General features: G+C 34.6%; 1 protein-coding gene across 3 annotated transcripts in view; it reads left to right on the plus strand.

Moving 5' to 3' along the window:
• The window catches only part of LOC148126827 (contactin-4-like), a 345,287-nt gene that overhangs the window by 294,485 nt on the left and 26,099 nt on the right, over positions 1-24,703 (plus strand). For all 3 annotated transcript variants that reach the window (XM_087923702.1, XM_087923700.1, XM_087923701.1), the window contains one exon: positions 3,215-3,355. In XM_087923702.1, the coding sequence (XP_087779828.1) occupies positions 3,301-3,355 (55 nt within the window). In that variant the 5' untranslated portion in view covers positions 3,215-3,300. The remainder of the gene's footprint in view (positions 1-3,214; positions 3,356-24,703) is intronic.

Consider the following 24,703-nt stretch of genomic DNA (forward strand, 5'->3'; position numbering starts at 1 on the left):
TGTAGGCTATATGTATTTTTCCTTTGAGTTGAAGTTCTGTGTCCTCCCAATTTCTAGGAGCTGAACCTTAATTTCAATTTTCTGTGTATATGTAATTTTAAAAAATGTAATTTTGGTTTAGTAATGAAATTATTTTTTTTTTCATGGGTAGGACAAAAAGAAGCTTGTTAAACAGCCGAGAGGAGCTAAATTATTGCAGAGGAGAGCTTTAATTAGAAAAAAGAATGTCTTTTAAGAGGCCACAGTTGCAACTTTTAATTGTTGAACTGTACACATTACTAATACACACACACACATTATACTGTACATGTGTTGAGCATTTTACTATCAATTTTCCCACTAATGGTAAATCCAAAAATGGTACTCAGGAGTGATGTGAAAGCAGTTCAAGCGAGTGAATGCAGTAATTCACAATTATTTTCTTAGTAGAAGCCTGGATTGGGCTTCTCCAGTTGCATAAGCCTGAAACTGGCTTGTATAATTGTTCACAGTTTTTTCAGTCATGGTAAGGAGAATTCAGCAAAAAATGAAATCTGGTCTTAAAACCCAGTTAGGCTATCCCCAACTGTTTGCAGATAATAAGACTTGATTTCCATATACTAAGTACCCTTTTGCTTCATAGTCCAAAATTTTTTATATTGTTAAATCCTTCAAAATCAAATATTACACCATCTTTTAAAGAGAGGGAAATTCACTGGATGAATGCAGTAGAACTGTTCCAGTCTAAGTGTCTTAATCTCAAAATGTGACTAATAAAATAATCCAAAATTAGCTAAGATATAAGACTTAGTCAAGTGTTGTATTTGTAAAGGCTGGAGCTTGGAAAATGTAAATCTTTACTCTCAGCCACTCCATTCATAAACCATCTATAAAATAACACTGTCCATGGTCTACTCATAAGGAGAGGCTGTCTGGAGTATCAATAATTTTCCCTTCATTCTGGAGAGATTACACTGACTCAGATCCATCATCCAGTGGTAATTCGGCTTACAAAGCTGTCTTGCTAGCTAACAAAATCCAGAAAGGTGTCCACTCGCCATGGAATATATAAGAAACATTGCTAAAATCAAGATTTAGTTGTGGGAATAAAAATTAATATTAAGTAACAAAGGATTACTGTTCTACCAACATCAGCAACAATGTTTCGGAATCTCACATTTCTTGTACACCAAGGAAGCTTCTTTTTTAGAGATACATATGTCAGGTATTGTTTTCAAGAAGACATGAAAACCTGTGTTCCATCTTTTAAAAGTTTAACTCCTGATGTAATGTTACATGATTCTTTGATAATAATCTCGTTCAGCAATGGGATTGACTTAAATTCCTATATCACTGGATCCTGTGGTGATAATAGCTGTCAAAGAGATTCTGTCGGACTCATAATAGCTTGTGTCATATAACATACAGTATATTATTACAGTTAGGACTATTCCTACAGTAGTTCAATGACATTTATGATGATAATTGCACTTTTGAAACATGTAAGTAATAACAGAATTGTGGCTTTTCAGCTGCAGAAGCGGAGAAATGGAAGTTCAACTCTTCCTTCCTGCTGTGATCATGACAGATATCCCACAAAATATTGTCTTTGAACAAAGACAGGTGCTTTGAGTGGGAGTTTTTTTTGATGGGGTCATATTTATTCCTACAGTTGCAATTTCTGCACTTAAAATGTTCATTTATACAAGTAATGCATGTAGCCCTAAAATTTTGATGCCATTTGGTATGCCTGTTGCACTAAGAGTTGACAATTGCAGGCAGTTGCAGTCTTTAACAAGTTATCTATCCAACTCATAATATAGTATATTGTAATCATTATATTTAAAATGTCCATTTCTATTGATATACAATTTTCTGCTTATCTTCAGTCAGCTTAATTACTATAGATGGGAGAATACTGACATATATTGGGTTCTTTTCAAACAACTTCTCCAATTCTCAAGATAGGAAATATTTTCACATGTCAGGACATTGAACCCAACTTTAGCAGAGATTGAGCAATGTTAACATATAAAAGCAGGCAAGTTCCTCTCATAATATCATGCCGCTTTCTATTAGATATGCTGTTTGTCTTAAACACCCGACATTAGGAAGATGAATTTCTAACAAGAACATAGGATTAGATTGTTTTATTTATTGTTAATCTAAACTTTCTTAACACAAATATTTTAAAAGATGTGTATGTTTTACGTCAAATATCATGCACACAATTTAATGCATTAAAAAGGATCTCCAGTTATGATGTTTGAAACAATGTGTAATGGATTTAATAGAGCAGGCATGCTGAAGTGAAGTGAAGTGAAGACCATAGGAGGCAGGGAAAATATATACACACACACATATTCAAGACAATATGTATTCACAGTCACCCAGGGCTACAGAATAGAGTCATACTTTGCTGAAAATACATTATCTCCAGACAAATAGATAAAACAATTCAAGTGATTTGCCACCTTGCTGAACCTTTCCCCTAGCTGCCCTGGAGGTCTACTGGACTGACAGCCAAGTGTCATGCGAAAGGTTTTAGTTACAGCTGAGCGATTAATCTCAGGCTATCTCTGTAGCTTCAGCCCATGAGCAATGAGGAGAGGACACCCAAGCTCTCAGAGTGAAAAGGGAGGGATATAGAGCCACCCGTAATTGCTCACCCTGAGGGGCATTTATCATCCTGGAGGGACTTGCCATCTGTCCTTGTTAACATTTGTTTCCTGGAACAGTTAGCAAATTCAAAGGTGTCAAAAGATAAAAGAGGTAGAGATCAACATTTAGTGGATTTAACAATTAATTCTAGAATTGTTACTGGATCAGTGACTTGACCCAGAGTTTAATAGTGCAGCTTTGAGGTCAGGAGCATGGGATGGGGTAGAGAGCTAATTCCAAAGAGCATCTAATTTTTTTTTTTTTTAAATGTGATATTCTTTCTTCTATTCTCACAGTAACTCACAAATGCATTTTTTTAAAAAGAAAAGTGGCATGATTTGAGGGCTGTGGTTTCTTCTATAGCTCCAAGCAACTTGAAAGTAATTGATATGTCTGCTGCAGTAAAATCTGTGTAAAATCTGTGGCAGATTTTACTTTTATTCCAGTTGTTTTCATCTCTTTTCCTTTAGGTGTAAATTTGTTTTAAATCAAGGGGAAAAGCAGAGAGTCTCAAAGAGCATAAGGAGCTATAATCCTAAATCTTATTGTAATACTGCTCTTTCTATTCCTACAGATTAAAGATCAGATATAACTTAAAAGAAGCAGCATTCTAATCACTACATATTGGACGTGGGTCTCCTTTGACATCAGAAACCGAAAATGAGGTTGCCATGGGAACTACTTGTACTGCAATCATTCATGTTGTGCCTTGCAGGTAATGTGTCATTTTTAAAACTTTTCCCCCCTCGTTTATTTCTGATTTTTAAATGCCACTGTAATATTACACATTCATTCCAAAGGCCACTGTGCTTTGTATGTGAATGATACAGCAGCAACAATAGCTGTCTTCCTGGCTTGCATTTAACTAAAATGGTTGAATGGATTCCACAATGCTTTTAACTTCTTTCTTTTATTACTGCTAGTATTTTCCATGCTTAGTTCAAGGTGCTTCAAAGTTCAACCATTCTATTTGGTTTTGTGTGTGTAAATTTAGAGTGGTTTGTTGATAGCAACTGTTCTCTATCCCATCCTAAACACTCCAACTATAAGAAAGCACTTTTTAAAGAAACTAGAGTTTGACTGATTTTTTTATTATGTCTGATTGTGAATAGTGTAACTACAAAGTGAATAATAAAATACAGAAATGGAATCCCTGATCCTTGTTTTCTGTTAATTTGGAGACTTTGATATTTTTTTCTCTCTCAGCCTTCATCTCCCCTTTTATATAAAGCTTCCCTATACTTGCATGTGTTTGATGGAAACAAGGATTTATTAATTTTTTAATATGTGGTGTGCAGTTTTTACATAATGAGGGGTGAGATTCAGGTGGTGGTCAGAAATGTTGATCCTTTAAGCTGCACTGGGTTTTTAAACTTCGCAAAAACAAATCAAAACAATTTTTGAGGGGGAAAAAGACTGAGTTAATTGTGATAGGTACCTCTAGCAAACCACGATTTCATTAAAAAGACCTTACAGAGTGACAATGCAAGCTCCATCTCATATGTATTTGAAAAGAATATTGATGAAAAGAGCAGAACTACCATTATTTTGCTACACACAAAAATAGTTATAGCACTTAAACTTATATACCACTCCACAGTACTTTACAGCCCTCTTTAAGTGGATTACAGTCAGCATATTTCCCCTAACAATCTGGATCCTCATTTTATTGACCTTGGAAGGATGGAAGGCTGAGTCAACCTTGAGTCTGGTGAGATTCGAACTGCTAAATTTCAGGCAGCCGATAGTTAGCAGAAGTAGCCTGCAGTACTGCATTCTAACCACTGTACTATCTCAGCTCTTAATTCCCTGCTCAAATTACATTCTGCAATTATTACAAGAGGAAAACCATGTTATTTATACAGGTCAGAATGTGGCAGAGTGCAATAGTTTATGGTTTCAAGTTTCAAGTTATATATGTACAACAGGTAGTCCTCAACTTATGATCACAATTGAACTCAAAATTATGTGTTGCTAAGTGAGAAATTTGTTAGGGCAGTTTTTCACTATTTTATTACTTTCCTTGTCACATTTGTTAAGTGAATCACTGCAGTTGCTAAATTAGTCACACGGTTGTCAAGTGAATTTGGTTTCCCCATTGACTTTGTTTCTCAGAAGTTCACAAAAGAGGATCACATGACCCCAGAACTCTGACAACTGTCAGTTATCAAGCTCCCAAATGTCAATCACGTAACCATGGGGATGCTGCAATGGTCATAAGTGTGAAAAATGGTCATAAGTCACATTGTTCACTGTGGTTGTAACTTCAAACTTTGTTGTAACAGTGCCATTGTAACTAAGTGGACTGTTGTAAGTCGAGGTCTACCTGTCTATGAGATTTCTACTCATCTCAGCTGAGCAAAAGTTTCCTCATGACAATATTGGACCAGCAATGTGTTTTCCAAGATACTTCATCAATCAGATCAACTTTCTTCCGGCTTCTGGTTTTGAGCCTCTTCGGCGATAGACTGAAATCCGTGATCGTGCGCGGTTTCGATCTGTGCTCGCTGCTGGATCACTCCAAGCCGGCTGGTTTGGGGGCTAAGCCACTCCATAGAGGTGGTGAAGAGAAGGGAGACTGCCGGCAGGGTCGAGGAGAACCGCATCTCTCCTCCCCAGCTGGCCATTACTCCCTTTCCCGAAGGCAGTTGTAGCAGTGGTCAGAAATGGCCACCTCACAGAAGAACTCAACCGGAAAAGAATGTACAGGAGGAAGATAAGAAGAGAAAGTTTTGGCTGACCAGGTTGAACTGAAAAAGCAACAATATAAGGTACCCTGGAATTTCAATTATAAAGAATCATTGCTCCCAAAGAAGACTTTGAAGTGGCAAATGAAAGAGGGAAGGGAAAGGATTTGGGTTTTTTTTTTCTTTCCTTCCCCATATTGACAACTAAGAGATTTAAGCAAGAAACTGGCTAAAATCCACTTTGACATTAACAGGAATTTAAGCTGAAAATAAAATGTCAAAGGGGTAATAAAGATTTCTGGACTCTCAAAAGCTTTTAAAAGAAGGAGAGGAGAGAAAAGGAAAAACAAAAGGGTGGGATCTGGATGGAGAAGACCTTATGGAAGTGAAAGGAATTAACAGTGAAACTTTAACAAGATTCCTAAAAGATACATTCTAACTGAAACTTTGTAACAAGATAATAGAACCCCAGGAAGAGGAAGTGGGAAAAAAGAATCAAGAAAAAACAGCTTTAGATTACTTGGATTACTTGGTGATTTTTGGATTTTTGGTTATTGGATCTAAAGGACTAAAATTAATCGGGTGGTTGTTTAAAAGTTTTTAAAATGGTATCACTTTTGGAAGAATTGAAATTGGAACTTAAAAAACAGAAAGAAGATGCATAAGAAGGAAGGGGTTTTTTTAGCTTTGCATTTCAATTTTTAGAAATGGAGATCCTGAACTAAGAGAAACAACAAGAAATGCCAGTAGAACAAGAAGGGTGGGACAAGAAAGAAGCCATCTTCAATGATCAAGTAATTCTATGTGGGGAAAAGAAAGGAAAGGGGGGAAAGAGAGTGAAAAATTTAACATCTGAAAAAACCAAAAAAAAGAATAGTTTGAAAAGTAATTGCAACATTACGAACAAACAGAAGACAGGATTACAGAAGAGAGAATCAGAATTAGAGAAACAAGGGGTCAAAAAGGGGAGGGGGAAGAAGAGGGGGAAGAGGGAAAGGAAAATAAATTATAAAGGACAGAAACTGGATATAAAGAAACAGGGAAAATGTACAAGGATTAAAGGTATAAGCCTATTTAGAAAATACAGAGATAATGGGTGAAAACTTAATTGAAAAGGGGATTCTGCAAGGGTACATAAGATAGTATTGTTACATTAGAAATAGAAATGTACTTTGAAAATATGAAACAAGTGTGATTAAAATGATAGATAAAATACTCATTGTAATGTAATGGAATGTTTGTTAACAAATCAATGAAATAAGAATGAGAGAATGAAATTAGGAAAGAAGGGGAACATTTTAATTATTGCTAATGTGTTATAAAAATTTAAGTGAAGAGGAATATGAAAGAAATTTGAAAAAATTATGGAAATATTATTAGTGTTCCTAAGGAAGTATGATATTCTATTGAAAAGAAATGTTAAAGATGTTAAAGATTATAATTAACATTAATGATAGAGCTGAATTGGAATAGAATAAGTATTTTAATGTGTGTGTGTGTGTGTGTGTGTGTGTGTGTGTGTGTGTGTATGGCATTCAGCTTTGTTCGGGTATTTTCCCACGTCATTGTAGTTGTGCTTTTAAAGTTGTAGCAACGTTTCAGCAGAATCTCATCTGCCATCATCAGGCTTCTGTATAGTGTTCATCTGTGAGTCAGGCCAAAAAAGAGCCAAAAAACAGACAGAAGATATTAGAAACACCAATCAAGCAGAACACAGCAAACTCCAAGACCAATAAACACAGACCAAGACTCCCAACCAATCAGGGTGAAGAAAAAACCATTCTGGCACAGCAATAGGCTGCCCCAAATTTAAATCTGAAACCACTATAAAAGCCTGACTCACAGATGAACACAATACAGAAGCCTGATGATGGCAGATGAGATTCTGCTGAAACGTTGCTACAACTTTAAAAGCACAACTACAATGACGTGGAAAAATACCCGAACAAAGTTGAATGCCATACATACATAACACACACACACACACACACACACATATATATATATTTTCTCTTTAAGAACTTAGTGTGTATTTTAAGAATGTACCAAGCAGAACTCTAGTGGGAGTTATGTGTTATATCGTATGTTATAATTGTAAAGGCATAATTGAAGTTTAAATAAGAGTTGAATGGACAAAAATTAAAAGATACAAAGGTGTCATACTCCAATCAGTAACTACAGGGAAAAAATTTTGAGAAAAGAAAATATGAAATTGAAACAGGACAGACAAAAGTATAAATATAATGATTAGAAAGATATTGAAGCTTAGAAAATGATATATATAACTGAATTTAGAAAGGAATGAGATAATTCAAAGCAAAGTTGAGAAAACCAAGGGAAGCGAAAAATTATTGAGAAAAAGTTAAAATAGTAATGAGATATGGAATAGAACACAAAGACGAATATGAAATTGAGTTTGTGTCTTTATGGAGAAGGGATAACCCAGGACCATGCTATTCTCAAAAAAAATTTTTTTACTTGTATTATGTTTTGTGAAAACCCAAATAAAATCTTTACAAAAAAAAAATCACATCAACTTTCTTCCAAGAAGTCATACTTCTCTTTACAGCAAGCAAGCCAGTAACAACGTTTGAATGGAAAGATGGCACAAAAAGTTGATATTTGGCATAAAAAGCAAACTTTTAAAAACGGAAGCTCTGCCAAGCAGCCCTCTATAACTAATAAGTGGCTGGTTCATTGCTTATTTATTTGTAGGGCTATGATATGGTTTTCAGATTGTAAATGGTTCAGTTAAAACTTTTGTTAAGTAAAAAAAAAGTATATTGTGTGTTTTACTACTTGATACTTAGCATGTGGGAAGGCAAGCAAATTGTTTATGAAGTTCATGAAGTGAGCTGTTTTTTTTGTACTGTCCAATGTGAGGCCCATCTGAGCAGTAATGACAAAAGTTTTTAAGAAGAGATTAGACAACGATGTGTCTGAAATGGTGTACAGTTTCTTGCTTGAGAAGGTTGGACTAGAAGACCTCCACAATCTCTTTCAACTCTGTTATTCTGTTCTGAACTGGTTTTGTGCTTTTTCTCTTTCATATTGTACTTAACAGTGTCTTTTCACATGAGCAAGTTTTTAAATATATTTTTCCTACCTTTTAAGCTACATTAAACATATTTTGCTAAATGCACATATGTAAATGAAAAATATAGTGATTTTATTAGTCTATTAAAGTTAACTGTCAACTTAAATTTAAAAAGAAATCCCCCCCTTAATCGCAAGTTGCTGCTTAGTATTTATATTAGTGGAACCAACATTTCTTCAATGTAGTTTTTAAAACGAAAGATTCTGCTGTTCTCCATTTTGTCCATTTTGTAATATGTGATGGGGTTTTGCTAAGTGGTATTAATTTTTTTGCTTGACAGCAGTTCAAGTAGATAATTTGTTTAAAAGATGTCTTACAGCACAGAGAGGTTATGGTTATACTAACATTACAATTTCTAAAATTGTATGTCTCAACCTTCTCCATATGTACACTAAGTAATTGTGTGGTTAAGTTTATAACAAAATCTGAGCATTTTTAACTATCTTTTCATTCCAAGATAAATGATTGAATGAATGATAGCGTGGCAATTTTTTCTACATGGATTTTACTGTCTCATATTTTAGAAACAAATATTTAGAAACAAATATTTAGAAACAAATATTTTTTTATTTGTTTGTCAAACATGTACAAGATAACAAGTATAGGTATGAACACCATGGAAGAAGCATTATACAAAACATGAACAAAAGAACTAAATACAGAAAAATGGGGACAGTAAGACAGGGAAAGCAGGCACGCTGGTGCGCTTATGCATGCCCCCTTTAAGGACCTCTTAAGAATGGGGTGAGGTCTATGGTAGACAGTTTGGCATTGACTACTGTGTTGCTGAAGTCATATTTTCTGTAATCGAGTTTGAAGTGGTTTACCTTGAGTTTGTATTGATTGTTTGCCCCTGTATTATTGTTATGTATTAAATACCAACTTTATGGTTTGTTGAACTATCCTTTTATATATAAACAGCAAACCTTTATCTCCTTTTTGTGGACATCCTTATCATAGTTAGTATACTGTAAATTTAAAACTTAACCAAAATTATAAAATATTTCCAGAAGTCTATTTACTACTGTCTTTTAATTACCGAGCATTTGAACACGAAAAATGCTTATGTCTCTGAATAAATACTCTGTCTTTTCCCTTCTAATTAGAATATTAATATACATTTGCTTGTCCTAACAATACTTAATGCATAAATTAGTCTATATTGAGAGGATATTTATCCAAGGCCATAGATCATTCCTTCATTGCTGGTTAGCATCCTCCTATTTCAGTGTTCAGTATTTCCAGACAGGAATTGTCTTCCACCCTCCCTTGAATCCGACATACAATGCAACAAACTCTGTCACAAAGAGGTGATAGGGCAGGACAGATACACCATGGAAGAAGCATTATACAAACCGAGAGAACTATGACAGCTGCAGCTATAATGAATGTTCTGTGATTGGTTTCAAGTTCAGGCAGGTGAGATGGGAAGCTGTTCAGGGTGAGTTGTTAAATGGATAGATTTAAGCTCAGGCAGTGAAGGAAGAAGAAGAATGTTAGATTACTCAGGCAGGTGGCATATGAATGAGCTGAGGGATTTGCTTCTGGTTTCACTCTCTTTCAAAATCAGCAAATGGGAGAAGACTTTAATTATGAATCTGGAATAGGTTGGATCCTTGCTGCAAAAGGCTTTGTGTGTATGTCAAGTACAACATTAAATAAAGCAAGCTTTAAAAAAAGTGAATAATCAAAACCTTTGCTTCCCCCCTCCCTCTGTGGGGTAGCACATTGAGAGGAAAAAATGCCTTCTTCAAGTACGTTGTTACTTAAGTTTGTTCCTGTAAAAATAAAGTAATGTAATGTAATGTAATGTAAAACTAAAGGCATATCCAAAGGGCACTATAAAATTCTAATTGCTGGCTTATTCATTTTAAATAATCAGTTTTAATTCCACTATTTGACCAAGCTCTGTTTAAAATTAGAAATGAATTATAAAAAAAACAATGCACTCAGTATTTCAAAGAGCAATTAATTTAAGACTGTGAGCCCTAGCTTTAATTGCTTGTACTTTGCCCAAAAGAAGAAATGTTATTAAGGAGCCAAAGTGACTAGATTTAGAAACTAAAGAAAGGTGTCTTGCAAAGTTCAAATTAGCCAGTTTTGAAACCTTTGATACGTTCTAATAAAAATATTTTTCTTAGTATGATTTTTGATTTTTTTTTCATGAAAATCTGTGTGTCATATTCTGGGAAATGTATCACTGATAGTTATGATTTAAAACAAAGTAGGGCAACTCTTTCTTTTGTCAAAGACCACATTCTGTTTAGAGTAACCTGATAGGTCCTGTGTTAAAAAAATAAAAATAAACTCCATGAAGGCACTTGTTATTTCTCTGACATTTGTTTTTTATTCCTTCCCTTTTCCTTTTTTTCCTCTCTCTCATTCTCTTACTGACGTTCTGTTTCATGTAGCAAGCCACAGGAACAAGGAAAAACTGTTATCAAAGTCTCAATTGATCTCTTCTTCTCTTTTTTCATAGGCAGAGTGCTCCATACAATTCCATAAACACTTTTTTAGAGTTTCAGATTTCTTACCTTTCCCTGTCTTTAAACAGCATGGGTTGGATTTGTTTTTCCTCAGAGCCACTCCAGTATCAGGAAGAGTTCTGGGCTATGGAGAACATCAGATTCAATCTTCAAAAGGCACTTTAGCATATCTAGCAGCAAAACACCTGTCTACAGTGTCCCGGAATAGTATAGTGCTTTTTTTTTTACACAGCTGCTTTAAAGGGTTGCAAACAGATGTGATCTTTTCATTCTTGTATGTTCTGAAGAATCTTTGGGAGATCATATCTCAAAGCCTGCACAATACTTGTTTTAAATTAAATGGAGGAAATATTGGCTCATAAACCTTTCTTATGGTGATCTGGTGCTATCTTTTATGCTCTCCTGCCTTTGGTTTCTAGATCAGCTTAGCAGCAGTCAGAGTGGTTTATACATTCTCTTGAAGTCTCATAGCAAAGTGCCACATTATATGTTCCCATGTACAAGGTTTTATAGAACTTGGAGGATGAGAAATTTCTCCTTTATCCCTTCCTGCAAGCTACTACTGGTAGTACCTAAAGCTAATTCAATAAAAGTAATGATCCAAGTGTGAAGATATATGAGTTCATTTCCTGTAGAGGGTTTGAATCCCAGAAAATACCATCTGACTGCCTTTGATGATTCCTAATAAGGAATGGAGTAACAAGGTGCCTCTTGGTGATCAGATTAATTTAGGTAGCATAATGTGTCAACTCATAAAACATTCCTATGCTTGTTTTAGTAGTTTCCATAAAAAGGGGGAGAGAGGAAGGAAATATGGAATAGCAGTGCAGCATTTTGAAAGCGAAAATACATTCCAACTCTTATCTTTAAAATATTGTAACTAAAATACCAGAGCTTTTGCCCACAAATATATTTAATTGGAGAATGTGAATGATGACACCCAGCCCATGAATGTGCTCAATTGGAGAATCTGGTTTATGAGACCCCCCAAGGTGGGGGGGGGACAGGGTCACAGGTGACTGTAAATTATGTATGCCAGAGTTCGCTTCATACAGGTCAGTGCCAGTATGTCACCTCTAATAAATCCTTTGAAGTTTTTTGAAGTTTAGCTCGAGAATCATGATTTAATTAGGGCGATTGCTGGAATCCTGACATAATGAATATAAACTAAATGAACATTCACCCCAATTTCTTCTAGATGAGCATCCTGTGAATAGAATTTCACTAATGAGATCTCTTGTTCCAATCATAAATAGAGAAAGAAGATGAGACACATCCATTCTCACCCAAAAATGAACTTGTCATCCTAATCTTTTCTTTCTTTAATTTTGTATTTGAACATAATGTTCTGTTCCCTTGTTTAGCGCTTAATTAAAATGCATTAAGCAGATTGTGTTCTTTGTTTAATGTATTTTAATGTGTGCCTCAAATATTGTGGCACTTTCTGAAATTAAGCAATAGTTTTTTGCAGAGAATGTTGGCTCATAATTGCACTAACTTTCAAAAAGTTTTGGTGTAAATTATGATAAAACAAAACACAAATAATTCATTTAGATGTTTTTATTTTATGCTACTTTTTTTGATTAACAATAAAATGTAGTTTTGCCATCATAAATAATTTAGACACACCAGTAGTTAAACAGTCTATATCATATTAATTAGACTCCAAAGCAAGGCAGACATTGTAGCCATTTAAATTGAGTACTGCCTAAGTTGCTAATCAATGAAAGAGGCAACTAATTAACAAGCTAGCAGTCACCAGTGGAATAGAACTTGGAAATTTCTAACTTAATTAAGCATCTAAGGTGTCTAAGGCAAAAAAAAAAAAGAACTTATTTGGAGAAAAGTATTATAATTTTAAAAGTATTAAAATTAAAGCAATATCAGATAAACTTATATATCACTTCACAGTGCTTTACAGCCCTTTCTAATAAGTTTACAGTAAGCATATTGCCTCCAATAATCTGGGTCCTCATTTTACCAACTTGGAAGGATGGAAGGCTGAGTCAACCTTGAGTTGGTGAGAATCGAATTGCCAAACTGTAGGCAATCAGTCATCAGCAGAATTAGCCTGCAGTATTGCATTCTGACCACTGCATCACCAAACAGGGGACGGAATTATGAAAGGCTTTGCTATTTGAAAAGGACAATATGTATTTTGCATTCCTATTTCATTCTGTTCTGAAAATTAGAACAATTAAGATATATTGATACTGTACATCAGTATAATTAACTTAAACTATAACCCAACCGAAGTATGTCCAACTTAAGTACATTCTTTAGATGTATCATGTTTTGTATAATTCTATATGTGAATAAATATACTTATCTCATAAAAACCTTTTCTTAAGTAGTTTCATTGTAATTAAATGTCCAATGGTTACTGTGGATAGTTGTATTCTTACAAGTATGAATTCATTTCTCTTAGCAACTGCAGATAGTTGTTAAAGCAGTAGTAGTTATATAATAGGAGCGGTTTGATCTCTTTGTTCAGCAATCCCACAAGTCATTAAGATTTTAAATATAATGAATATAGAATATTGAAGAGTTAAAACTATGAATAATTGCTGCATATATATTGAAAACGGTTTGTTATCAGCCTTGTCCTAAGTATGTATTTCTCCGCTAACAGGCAGGCCACAAAAATCTGGCCAAACAAGGTAGCATAATATTAAGAAACATAGAATGTTTTGAATCAAAAGAAAAATGGTCAGAAAATGTTTTTTTTTTTTAAGGTGGTAGTTTCCACACACACACACACTTTTGGTTCTAACTAAAGGTATAAGTACAAATGGAGTTGTATATGTAGCTGTTGAGGAAAGGCAGTGGTTTGTTAAGCAAATCAGAAAAGAATGATGTGTGAAGAAATGTTTCTTTATGACAAAAGATAAAGGAACTTTTTTTTGTACATGCAGAACTGTAGTTTAATATACTGGGGAAAGAGGATTTAAAATGCACAAGTACATTTTCTAACAAGCTGGGGACAACTCAGTGATAACAATAAACACTGAATAATATTAGTCTGAGTTCTTTTATTACACTATTCTGGCTATCCTCTACAATATATAGAGAAATCCTCCGATATTTGTCCCAGACGCAGTGGAGAACGCTGGTGGTGAGATATAGTCACTTTTCTGTGCTTCTCCCAAATTATACAACACCTCTTTCAGGGTGCTGCTGTTCTGGCCAGTTGCCTTATGGAACAGTTTTATTGTTCAACGGAGTTTATTTTATCTTTTATGGCTGCTTTATCATATTCTATTTGCTGTATTTTATTTATTTGATAACTATGTCTAGCAGCAAAATATTAATTTACAGTAAACAATGGTCTTTATTTTGCCTTTGACTCTTCCTGTTTTGCAAAGTCTGGTCATTCAATCACTTTAGTTTTGCTATTAATTTAGAATCGCAACATCTCTGGGAATGATATCTTGAAAATAATATTTTGGATGGGAAAACTAAAGATATATAAACATATAATCAATATTCATTTTGGCACAGTGGTTTGCTACATTGGGATCACTTTATTGAAATCATTTCCTTGCATATATTCTTATAAATAGGTTCTTTTTTCATAAATTATCATGTTTGGTATAATAAGTGTGTAGGTGTAATTTGATAGACAGTAATTATAACACATTTATATGAAATGTTTTTAAAACTTTGGTGCAAGATAGTTTTTTAGTAATTATTATTGTATATATTGAAGCTGAATCAAGAACAGCTCTACCAATATTTAGACAAAAGGTCATAAATAGGTTCTTTATAATAGTTCTAGTACTACGGGAATGTATACTATAGGAATATAGAACAAAGGCTTATTTGCAGCTTCACTGTGCATTTTCTAAATTAACAGCTTTAAATTTTTCACTCTTATCACACACATTGACATAGAGACATGTACGTGAATTCTCCCATGCACACACATCTACACATAGCCCAACTCAAAGACTAGGTTGAGTGAGTAAGCAAGTGCGTAAATACATACATACATACATACATACATACATACATACATACATACATGTGTCTGTGTAAATAAAAAGAAATAAATACCATAAATCATTACAATGAACAAGAAGGTCTGAATGGAAGGTCTGGAGAAGTGATTCAGATAAAGAAGTGTCAGCCCTCCCAAGTAAACCAAAAAGGAGACATAACTAAATGAACTAATTCTACTTTACTGTAAGTCTACATTAACAGAATCTTGCAAGTTTAAAAATTGCACTTTTTCCTCTACCACTTTTAACTGCTTTTTCCTGTAAGGTGGACTCTTCCTAAGTTTCTTTCTATGGCTTAAGCAGCTGGAGGCTCCTATCTGTTTTGTCTGATTATTTCCTAGACAGTATCTCTTCCCCTCATTCCCCAAAGTCATTTACACATTCCATTACAGGAAGAGAATGAAAGAAGTATCTTCCATCTGATGAGAGCCAGGAAAAGATTCTTCTCTGTAATGGCACTTACCCTTTGAAACTTCATCCTCCCTGAGGTTAGATTGGCCCCAGCTCTAATGGCCTTTAAGAAGTCATTAAAGAAATGGTGGTGCCATTAGGCTTAGAGATCCAGTGGAGGTGGGGAGCCTGTAAGATGACTGTATTGTTTGTCAACTGTTGGTTGGCACTCTCTCATGTTTTTAAATGTTTTGGGTTAATTTGTCCTTTAATTGTTTTACATTCATTTGAGTTTGTGGTTTTGTTGTTATTAACTTGTGGGTACCTTGGAATCATATATATGAGTGGGCATCTATATAAATTGAAATAAATAAATGCCTATTTTGATCCCATGTCTATCAAATCTTCTTATATAGAAAATATGCTCTAGGCAGGATTGATAAATATGAAGCAAGAAAATTGAAAGTTTCAAATTTCGTTATAAAGTGAAAATTGTTTTGTTAGCTAACAATAAAGAACACTTTAAAAAACCCTATTGAAAGTTAAAAAAAGATCAAGGTTATGATTAAATATTAAGAGAAAGATAATGTCAGTCTGTATGCTCAATTGATTTATGATTGATGGAGAAATATGAAAGTGGTAGATAGCTTTGTTTTCTTTGGCTCATTAATATATAAAGGTAGAAAATTGTTGGAAGATTAATTTGTGGGGAAAAAAATAATGACAAATATACAGAAGATAATTAAAGTAGCGGCCTTTCTTACATAGTGTACAACTATGAAAAGTGGACACTGAGAAAGAATAACAAAAGGTATGACTTTGAACTATGGATTTGGAAAGGGTTCATAATGTTGCTGTAGACTACAAGAAGGCCCATTAATCAGTCCTGGGCCAAATAAAGACTAATTGTCTTCTCTCAAGGCATTGATCAACAAGTGGAAACTAACATACCTTGGGTATATGAAATGAACAGATGATTAATTGCATCAAGAAAAACAATTATGCTTAACAGGTTCAAGGGAAGTAAAAGAAGAGGAAGGCAGATGGGTGGAATCAAAAAGATTATTGCAAGGTCCTTTGAATTGCTCTAGATTATTATTAGAGATAGGTCAATGTGGAAACTCATAAATTGAACAGGATGACTAGCGGATCCCAAAGAAAAGAGAAAATGGAAACTAATACTCTTTTTGAATTACAGTAAAAAAAAAACAAGAACAGGAAGATAATAATTAAAAACAAGGCCATGAACATAATACACAACTTGCTAAAACTTTTTTAAAAATTGCCCCATGAAGCAGTGATGCTGATTGACTTTCTCATCTAAAAGGGCCTTCTCCATGGTGGCTCCCTCTCTCTGGAACATCATTCACCCAAAGATTAGAATGGTCCCCACTCTAATACTCTTCCAGAAGACTCTGAAGACCTGGTTCTGCCAACAGGCATGGGGAACCCAGAGTGGGATGGAGCCCATTAAATGGCCCATGTGATGTGCTGTCACCAGGGTGGAGGATGGCGGGTAGGGGATAATTTTATTATATTAATTTATTGTATTCTTTTTTTTATTAATTTTATTGTTTTAAATGAGGTTTTATATTCTGTAAGCCTCCTTGAGTAGCCATGTGCTATATAGGTGGCAATATAAATTCAATAAATAAATAAAATGAATGAATAAATAAAAAGAATGTCTACTTATTTGAAGAGGACAGGTATGTGGCCCACCAATAATGGTTATTTGTTGACCTCTGTTTCTTCCTTTAGTACAAAAGAGTGTTTAAGATATTGGACTAAAACCTGGAAAGTTTAACTCCCCAGCAAAAATTCAAGCTCAGTGGGTGACTTTGGAACAATAAATCTCTCTTAGCCTAATCTATGTCAAAGGGTGTGGTAGGGAAAAATAAGGGAATGTATGTTATATGTATTTTGCCTTGAGCTCTTGAATAAAAGGCAGAATATAAATTAGATAGTAGGTGAGATAGGTAGATGGACTGATTGGAAAGATCTGATCACAATATTTAGTATTATTTCAGATTATTTAAGTAGGAGATTTGGGAGTGTATTGTACAACACAATTAGACTGGGGATACTTCACATTTGTTCATTATTGTTCGAGTCATTTGAAGTCATTCAAAGAGAAACTCTTTAAGTTATGCAGCACAAATGCATTTATTCCTGTGGCAGTGAAATAAAAGATGCACAGTGTATACTATTGTAGTTGATGAGTTAAATTATTTAAATTATGCTTAAAGTTAACAGAAAGTTTGTTTAAAATGTTTAAAATGAATTGTTATGCCAGTAGCTGCCTCTGGTTTTATTTCCAGTGAAATATTTACAGGATCACACACTGTATTTTCCCCCCTCTAAGTTAAAGCTGAATGGAAATGGAATAAGTTTTATAACAAAACTGCACTTCTTGGTTATTTTAGAAAATACAGAAGTTCAAATGAATGTTTAAATATTTAGAAATTTACTGAAAGACCAATGACATAGAAAGAATATAATTACATGTATTACTAGGTTACATTCTAGAAATCTACTAATATTATATTTAGAAATATACCAGAGCTGATAGAATGAAGATGTTTGTAGAAACAAAAATATCTCTAGAACCCTATTTCAGAAAATTCCCAAAGTTGTTATAATATTAAAGAAGTTTCTGATGATTTTTTTTTTCAAGCTCAGGAATTATAAGTAGTTTTCATACTGCCAAACCCAGTGAATGTTTTCAAGCTTCATATCTTTATTTCTTGAAATATCAACCCTCTAACCAAACAGTTATAATTTATTTCTGTTACAGTGAAATGAAAGATGCAGAGTATATTAATTAAGTTATGATTAATTGCTTGATTTCAAAATTTGAACTAAGATCAGTGACGAGGATTGTACCTTGCAAAACTATATCGGTGTTTGTATCTTTGAATTCTCTGAGCCCATACCAAAGGGACAGCTTACAACATTAAACAGCATGGGGCTGGGCAGCCTTTCATGCTTTAAACTTTAAATAACTAAAACTGATGAAATGGGACCAAGAGGTTATGTTCATGAAAGTGGCAAAAGAGATAAGACAGGATATTGCCTTCCTGCCCCCTGATTGTCACAGAAATAAGATCCTCTGTGCTATCTAGCTTTCCAGAGTGACCTTGATAGATTATTCACCTTCAGCACTACAGTAAAAAAGGGGTTATACAAGATACAAATTGAGGACAAGAGGAAGTTCATGTCCATGAATACACAACAATAACTTCAGGGTTTCCTATCCTGCCCTTCATTTTATTTAAAAATAAGAGCAATAAGTTTAGAACAAAATTCTAACATTCCTAGCTACAAATGGAATGTGTTTTTTAAAGGCGTCATGCACAGGCATGTGTAGATTGTGCACACCACCTAGGCTAGGTTTGCTAATTTTAATTTTTTGTTACTGTTTTGTGTGACTGAATGCCCCAATTGTTTAGTTAGCACCTGATTAAATAAAAAGTGAAGCTAATTCCATCATCATTAAACATACTGAGCAAATCCAGTTGTATTTTGTGTGGTAACAGCTGGGGAAGAAATACAAAACCTCAAATCTACTAGCTTTAAGCTGAAGATATGGGTGAGGGATGGATGTTTTTTAAGCAACATGAGCACAAATCTATGACCTCACACCATTCACATTATTTCAGCACTATATTTGTTAGGATCAAAAAAATGAGAAGACTGTGGAAAAGGTCCAGTTGAAGAACAATTTATTTTATTTATTTATATATTTATGTCCTGCCTTTATTATTTTTATAAATAACTCAAGGTGGCGAACACAAATAATATTCTTTTCTCCTCCTATTTTTCCTCACAAAATAAAAAACCCAACTCTGTGAGGTGAGTTGGGCTGATAGAGGATGACTAGTCCAAAGTCACCCAGCTAGATTTCATAATAGAAGGGAAAAAAATCTTCTGTCAATTATGGGAAAAGAGATATTTCTGTCATTACCTCACATCATCCACTGCCTCTATAAAAGTTTACATCCAGAGTCACCTTACTGGTGACTTGGGCAGCATATAAATTTAATAAGTAAATACTAATTTCTGTTTGATATGCCATAATTTACATTGCTAGGTATTCTCAACAGCCACTAAACACTGAATGAAAAATGCAATAATATTGATGAAAAAAGTTTTGATTAGTATATATATGATTGTGTAGTCAGCAGGTAATCAGGTTCAGCTAGAAAAGGAAAAGAGATATCTGGTGGAGACAGAGGAGTTTCTGAAGATAAATTGAAGAACATTTCCCATTTGTACTACGAGTCTTATAAACTCCACAGTTGCAGACAAAATCAAGTTGTTAATGAAATAAGCTTAGAGCAATAAGTAAGTAAAATAAGTTCAGGAGTGTAAAAAAAAAAAGAAAGAATTGAAATACGAATGTTTGTTTCAACTCAAAATGAGGTATGGGTTATTTTCAAAAGATGTTAATAAAATACACGGAAAGCATTCAGAAAAGTATTTCATAGGTGGTATATGTATAAATGTCACTACTTTAATCTCTGAGGATATTTTAAATTGAATCAAGGATTTATAAAGCTATAGTTTCAAGCAGTGCTTTCTTCTGTAAAACAGAAGGGATTATTATATAGGCCACCTTGTGGCCTTCAAATAAAGAAATAAATACTCTAGTCTATATTTTTAGTATGCCTTTATTTCCCAGTTCCAGGTCTGAAGTCTCTTCTAATATATGTTAACCTCCCTGCCCAATTAACAGAAATAGAACATCACTTTTTTTGCTCAGGTGTTAAAGATGCTTGCTGTGCTTAGGTTTTGGTCAGAAGTATGAATGAAATGTAGCCTTTGATTGTAGTTTTTTAGATGTGTGTGTCATAAAGTTATTTTATGTCTGAATACTTGCTGTTAGCAGTCTGAAATACTTAAGAAAAGTTTATTCGGTATAAAATAAGCCATGTGAAGAGAGGAAGAACAGACTCTCTGTAGCATCCAGCAGTTAATCATACTAGGAAATAGGATGGAACCAAAATAGGAGGAAACCAAGGTTTGTGCAATTCAGATAATATGATTCAAGGTCAATTAGTTACCTCCAGTATAATTGATCATTAGATCAAAAGCACATGTAGGTATGTAGGTCACTGAATGAGTTGTAATATTGCATGCACTGTGTTTTAATAATTCATTACAATGTTGATCTTCCTTCCGTGGAAGTAAAACAATCAGCAAGTAAAAATTATGCTAGGTTTCTTTTCAGACAATGCTGTACTAGCTGGAATGCTCAATTGCTCAGCCATCTGTGAACTGACCCACAATGGACTTAGCTCATCAAGAGAAAACAATAAAATGAAATACCATAGATATTTGCTGACTTCAACAGTTTTTGCATATCATTATGCTGAAAAAAAAAAAAAAAACACCACAAGTTTGATTTGGATAACCTGAAAAATCAGCCTAAGGAAGACAGGATAAAAACTTGTTCTACACATATAGAGGCCTCTTGACAAGACTGCTAGTACGTTCCTTTGAATTGAAGGTTATCACTTTAGTAGGGCTGATAACTCATATTTATATAAGCATCCAATTTAGGAGGGTTTAAAATTATGCTTAAATTATGTTGTAGATTCTTGAAGATGCTTGGACAGTACCCCTTTGATACTTGTCTGAAATAGGAATCGACACATCATACTTCAAGTTCACATACAATTGGTTTCAAAGTTGGGTAGTTAAAATATATATTTAAAAAGATAAAAACACAAACTTGGTGATATTGAAAGAGTTAGAGTCACATATGTGGTCCATAAGAAGAAAAAGGCATTAAAGGAAGTATATAAGGCAGCAGGGAAAAAGCCATTGTGAGTACAGAAGATAAAAAGATGAGATTTGAGTTTGAAGAAAATGACTTCATTGATGTAGCATATGTAGCAAATGTAGCAAAAGCTTGAAGCTGACAAGAAGAAACAAAGCATTAGAAATACAGGAGAATTTTAAGCAGTTTTCAAACTCTCTGCTCCAAGTTAATACCCAGGATTTCACTTGCATGCCCACTGCTTTCCTTAGCAAAGTAAAAATGCAAAATAAAAGTTTCTAAATTTTATTTAAGCAAGATAATACTTGCATCTTGAATGTACCATTTATTTAAAAAAATTCATTCATTTTGGTTTTATATCCCATATGCAGATAATCCTTGACTTACAACAGTTCACTTAGTGACCATTCAAAGTTACAACAGCAACTGAAGAAAGTTACTTATGACCATTGTTCATACTTATGACCATTGCAGCATCTCCATGGTCATGTAATTTACATTCGGGTGCTTGACAACTGGTTCACATTTATGATGGTTGCAGTGTCCTGGGGTCATGTGATCACCTTTTGCAACCCTCTGATGAGCAAACTCAATGGGGAAGCCAGGTTCACTTAACAACCATGTTACTAATTGAACAACTGCAGTTATTCACTTAACAAATGTGGCAAGAAAAGTTGTAAAATGGAGCAAAGTTCACTTAACAAATGTTTCACTAAAGCAACAGAAATTTTTAGCTCAATTGTGCTTGCAAATTGAGGACTACCTGTATACAGGAGAACTGTGTTTGGTAGGCAAAAATCAGGAGGAGTCTGATCATACGATATCTGACTAAGATATTTTATTGTGTGACAGAAGCTTTTGTGACCAACAGCTCAGGTTCATGGAGTTGTTAACATGATTTAAACTGGAAGAAAACAAGGGAGAGGGTGAAATAGAAGACAGCAATATGCATATATTCAAACATATTTAGGCATCTGATGAATTACCATTTATTAAATGTTAAAACCCATTGAATTTTATTAAGACATTTTGTGATAGTCTGAAACCTTTCTATGTTTATGAGTTCATCAATCACTTGCTTTGTTGTGTTGTTAAAAAACCCTTTTCCCCAAAAAAATGTTCCCTTTGAGATCTGCAGTAGAGGGTCCTGGGAGGATGAAATGCAACAATATTACTTTGTCCTTGTTTTTAGTCTTAATGTCAAATCTGAATCCATTAATTATTTTGTGAAAAGTTATCCTCTCTCCTCTGCAGAATCTAGATTGCTGGCTGATGATAACATGTACCACAATAGAGAAAGAACATGGTGTGTCTGTGTGTGTGTATCTCTGTATCTCTGTGTGTCTGTGTGATTGTTGGGACCTATGTGCTGCTGTTGGTGTGGATGCAGGGACAAGGAGACATCTGAGTAGATTTGTGTCAGGATTTGATTTCCATATAGGCATCATTGCCTTGTTTCTTGTTTCTTTGGGAACCCTGCTTCAAGTTGGATGGTTGTACAAAAATAACATGTGATTTTACCAAATAAGCCTAATCCCTGAAACAGTTGTAGTTTCTACCATCATTTATTTCATCAAATTTTTATTTGCATTTAAAGAGCTGAAATCATAAGATTTAGCACTCCGAGAGTAAAACTGGATAAAGACATTTCCACTTAAGGAAAGCAAGCAAAACTGTAGCCCCAGTCCTTGTTGAAGATGAATAATATGAGAAGGTGCTCAGAGGCCAAGAGATTTGAGCAAAACACTGAGGTTTGCAGAAAGGCAAAAATGAAATGGAGACAAGGCACATAATATTTGTAACACCACATCAGCAGTTACATCATCATCTACTTTCCTCAACCTAATGCAAGATAATCTCCCAATTGAGCACTTTGTGGTTTCAGTGAAAATTAGAAGTTTCCAGACTTTTGCATTGAAAATTGTCCTCAATGAAAATATGAAGAGGAAAGAAAGGTAAATGTTATATCAAAACAGCAGTTTCCACCCGAATCAAAACAGAGTAATTGACTGCAGAGTTCAGAGAAGGATTGGACAAAAACAAAAGAAAGAAACATGGCTTGGGGATTTAACTTCTGCACCTGTGTCAGTACTCTGTAGTTATGGCTGTTATTTAAAAGTCAGCCACACGATCACAGCACTGTCATGTCACATTCACACTTTTAAGAAATATAGTTGCTGTATCAACTGTTTTACAGTTGTATACATCAAATTCCAGGACATGTCATTTGGTATACAGTGTTGCAGCTGCAGTTGGAACTGGTTCTGTTGTGGGAACAGAATGCTGTTAACAGACAGTATATGTGCAGTTCAAAATGACAGAATAATGTGTTGCAGAATTTACAATTGCCAGAACCTATTCTATCACATTATTCATTGTGTTTCTGTAGGTAGTGAGCGTGGAATTCTTGGCCTCCTTGCTTTTATGTGTTCCTCTAATATAGAGTAAAATTTTTGATAAATACCACATTTTTAAGAAATAAGATTTTGTTATCACTGTCCTTATATATACAGTAGTCCTCACTTACTGACGATTTGTTCAGCAACCATTCAGAATTATTAATAAGGAGACTTAACAGTCAATCCTCAAAGTTGCAGCTCTTGCAGCATGCCTATGGTCACATGATGGTGATTTGAGGACTTGGCAACGAGCATGCATTTACAATGGTTATAATGTCCCTTGGTCATGTGATCACTATCTCTCATCTTTCAGTAGGCTTCTGACAAAGTCAATGGGGAAAGCTGGCAGGAAGTTGCAAATCACAGTCATGCGATGTTGTGTTTAATGACCCACATAGGTGTGTTTTGTCACGTTAAAGTTGTCTTATTCAAAAGTAAAAATATTCATTGAAATTTTGGGGGGTATTTCTACTTTTGCCTTCATAAATATGATTAAAGCTTGTGGGTTCTTTGGTTTGTTTCTAATATGGACAGTGAAGAAGCCCATGCCAAGAAGATGGAATTGTTGCTTGCCCAAAGACATCTTGGCTCAGCGCCAGTCCCAGGATTAGCTGGATGGGATCATTCTCTGAAATATGCCTGTTGTTTTAGATCAGGGATCCTCAAACTACAGCCCCCGGCCTGGATACAGCAATCCAGGCTGTACATTATTCAGAGCTGGGACACACGCTGAGCTGTGTGCCGGAGTGCCGGTCTGTCTGTCTGTCTGCCTGTTGATGTCAGTGGGAAAGTTGATTCCATATTACATGGCTCTAATCACAGGACTGGTCCATTGGTTGTCTCAGAGCAGTTCCTCCACCTGGGTGCACCTGCCTGCTGGAGAGATGGGGCTGGAAATGTCTGCCATAAAGGGTGGTACAAGAAGTGGTAAAAGGAGTATAACTATAACTTTTATAACTGGGCTGCCATGTTCACTATGATGATAGTTACAATTTTGATATGATATATTGTATTGATCTTATTTGTTTAATGTATTTGAATTCTGTAATTGCAAACTGCCCTGGAATTGGGGCAACTAGCCAGTATATAACTAGGTAAAAATAAATAAATGAATACAGTTGTCCTTATGTTTGGTAGAACATCAGAGTGGGCCACAAAATTTAAGTCTAGGTTGCAATTAAAGAGATAGGGTTTCTTACTTGAAAAGCACATTCAAGATCC

This window comes from Pseudonaja textilis, chromosome 2, assembly GCF_049901715.1.
Source record: "Pseudonaja textilis isolate UNSWEBS1 chromosome 2, rPseTex1.2, whole genome shotgun sequence".
In the NCBI taxonomy this organism is placed as follows: Eukaryota; Metazoa; Chordata; class Lepidosauria; order Squamata; family Elapidae; genus Pseudonaja; species Pseudonaja textilis.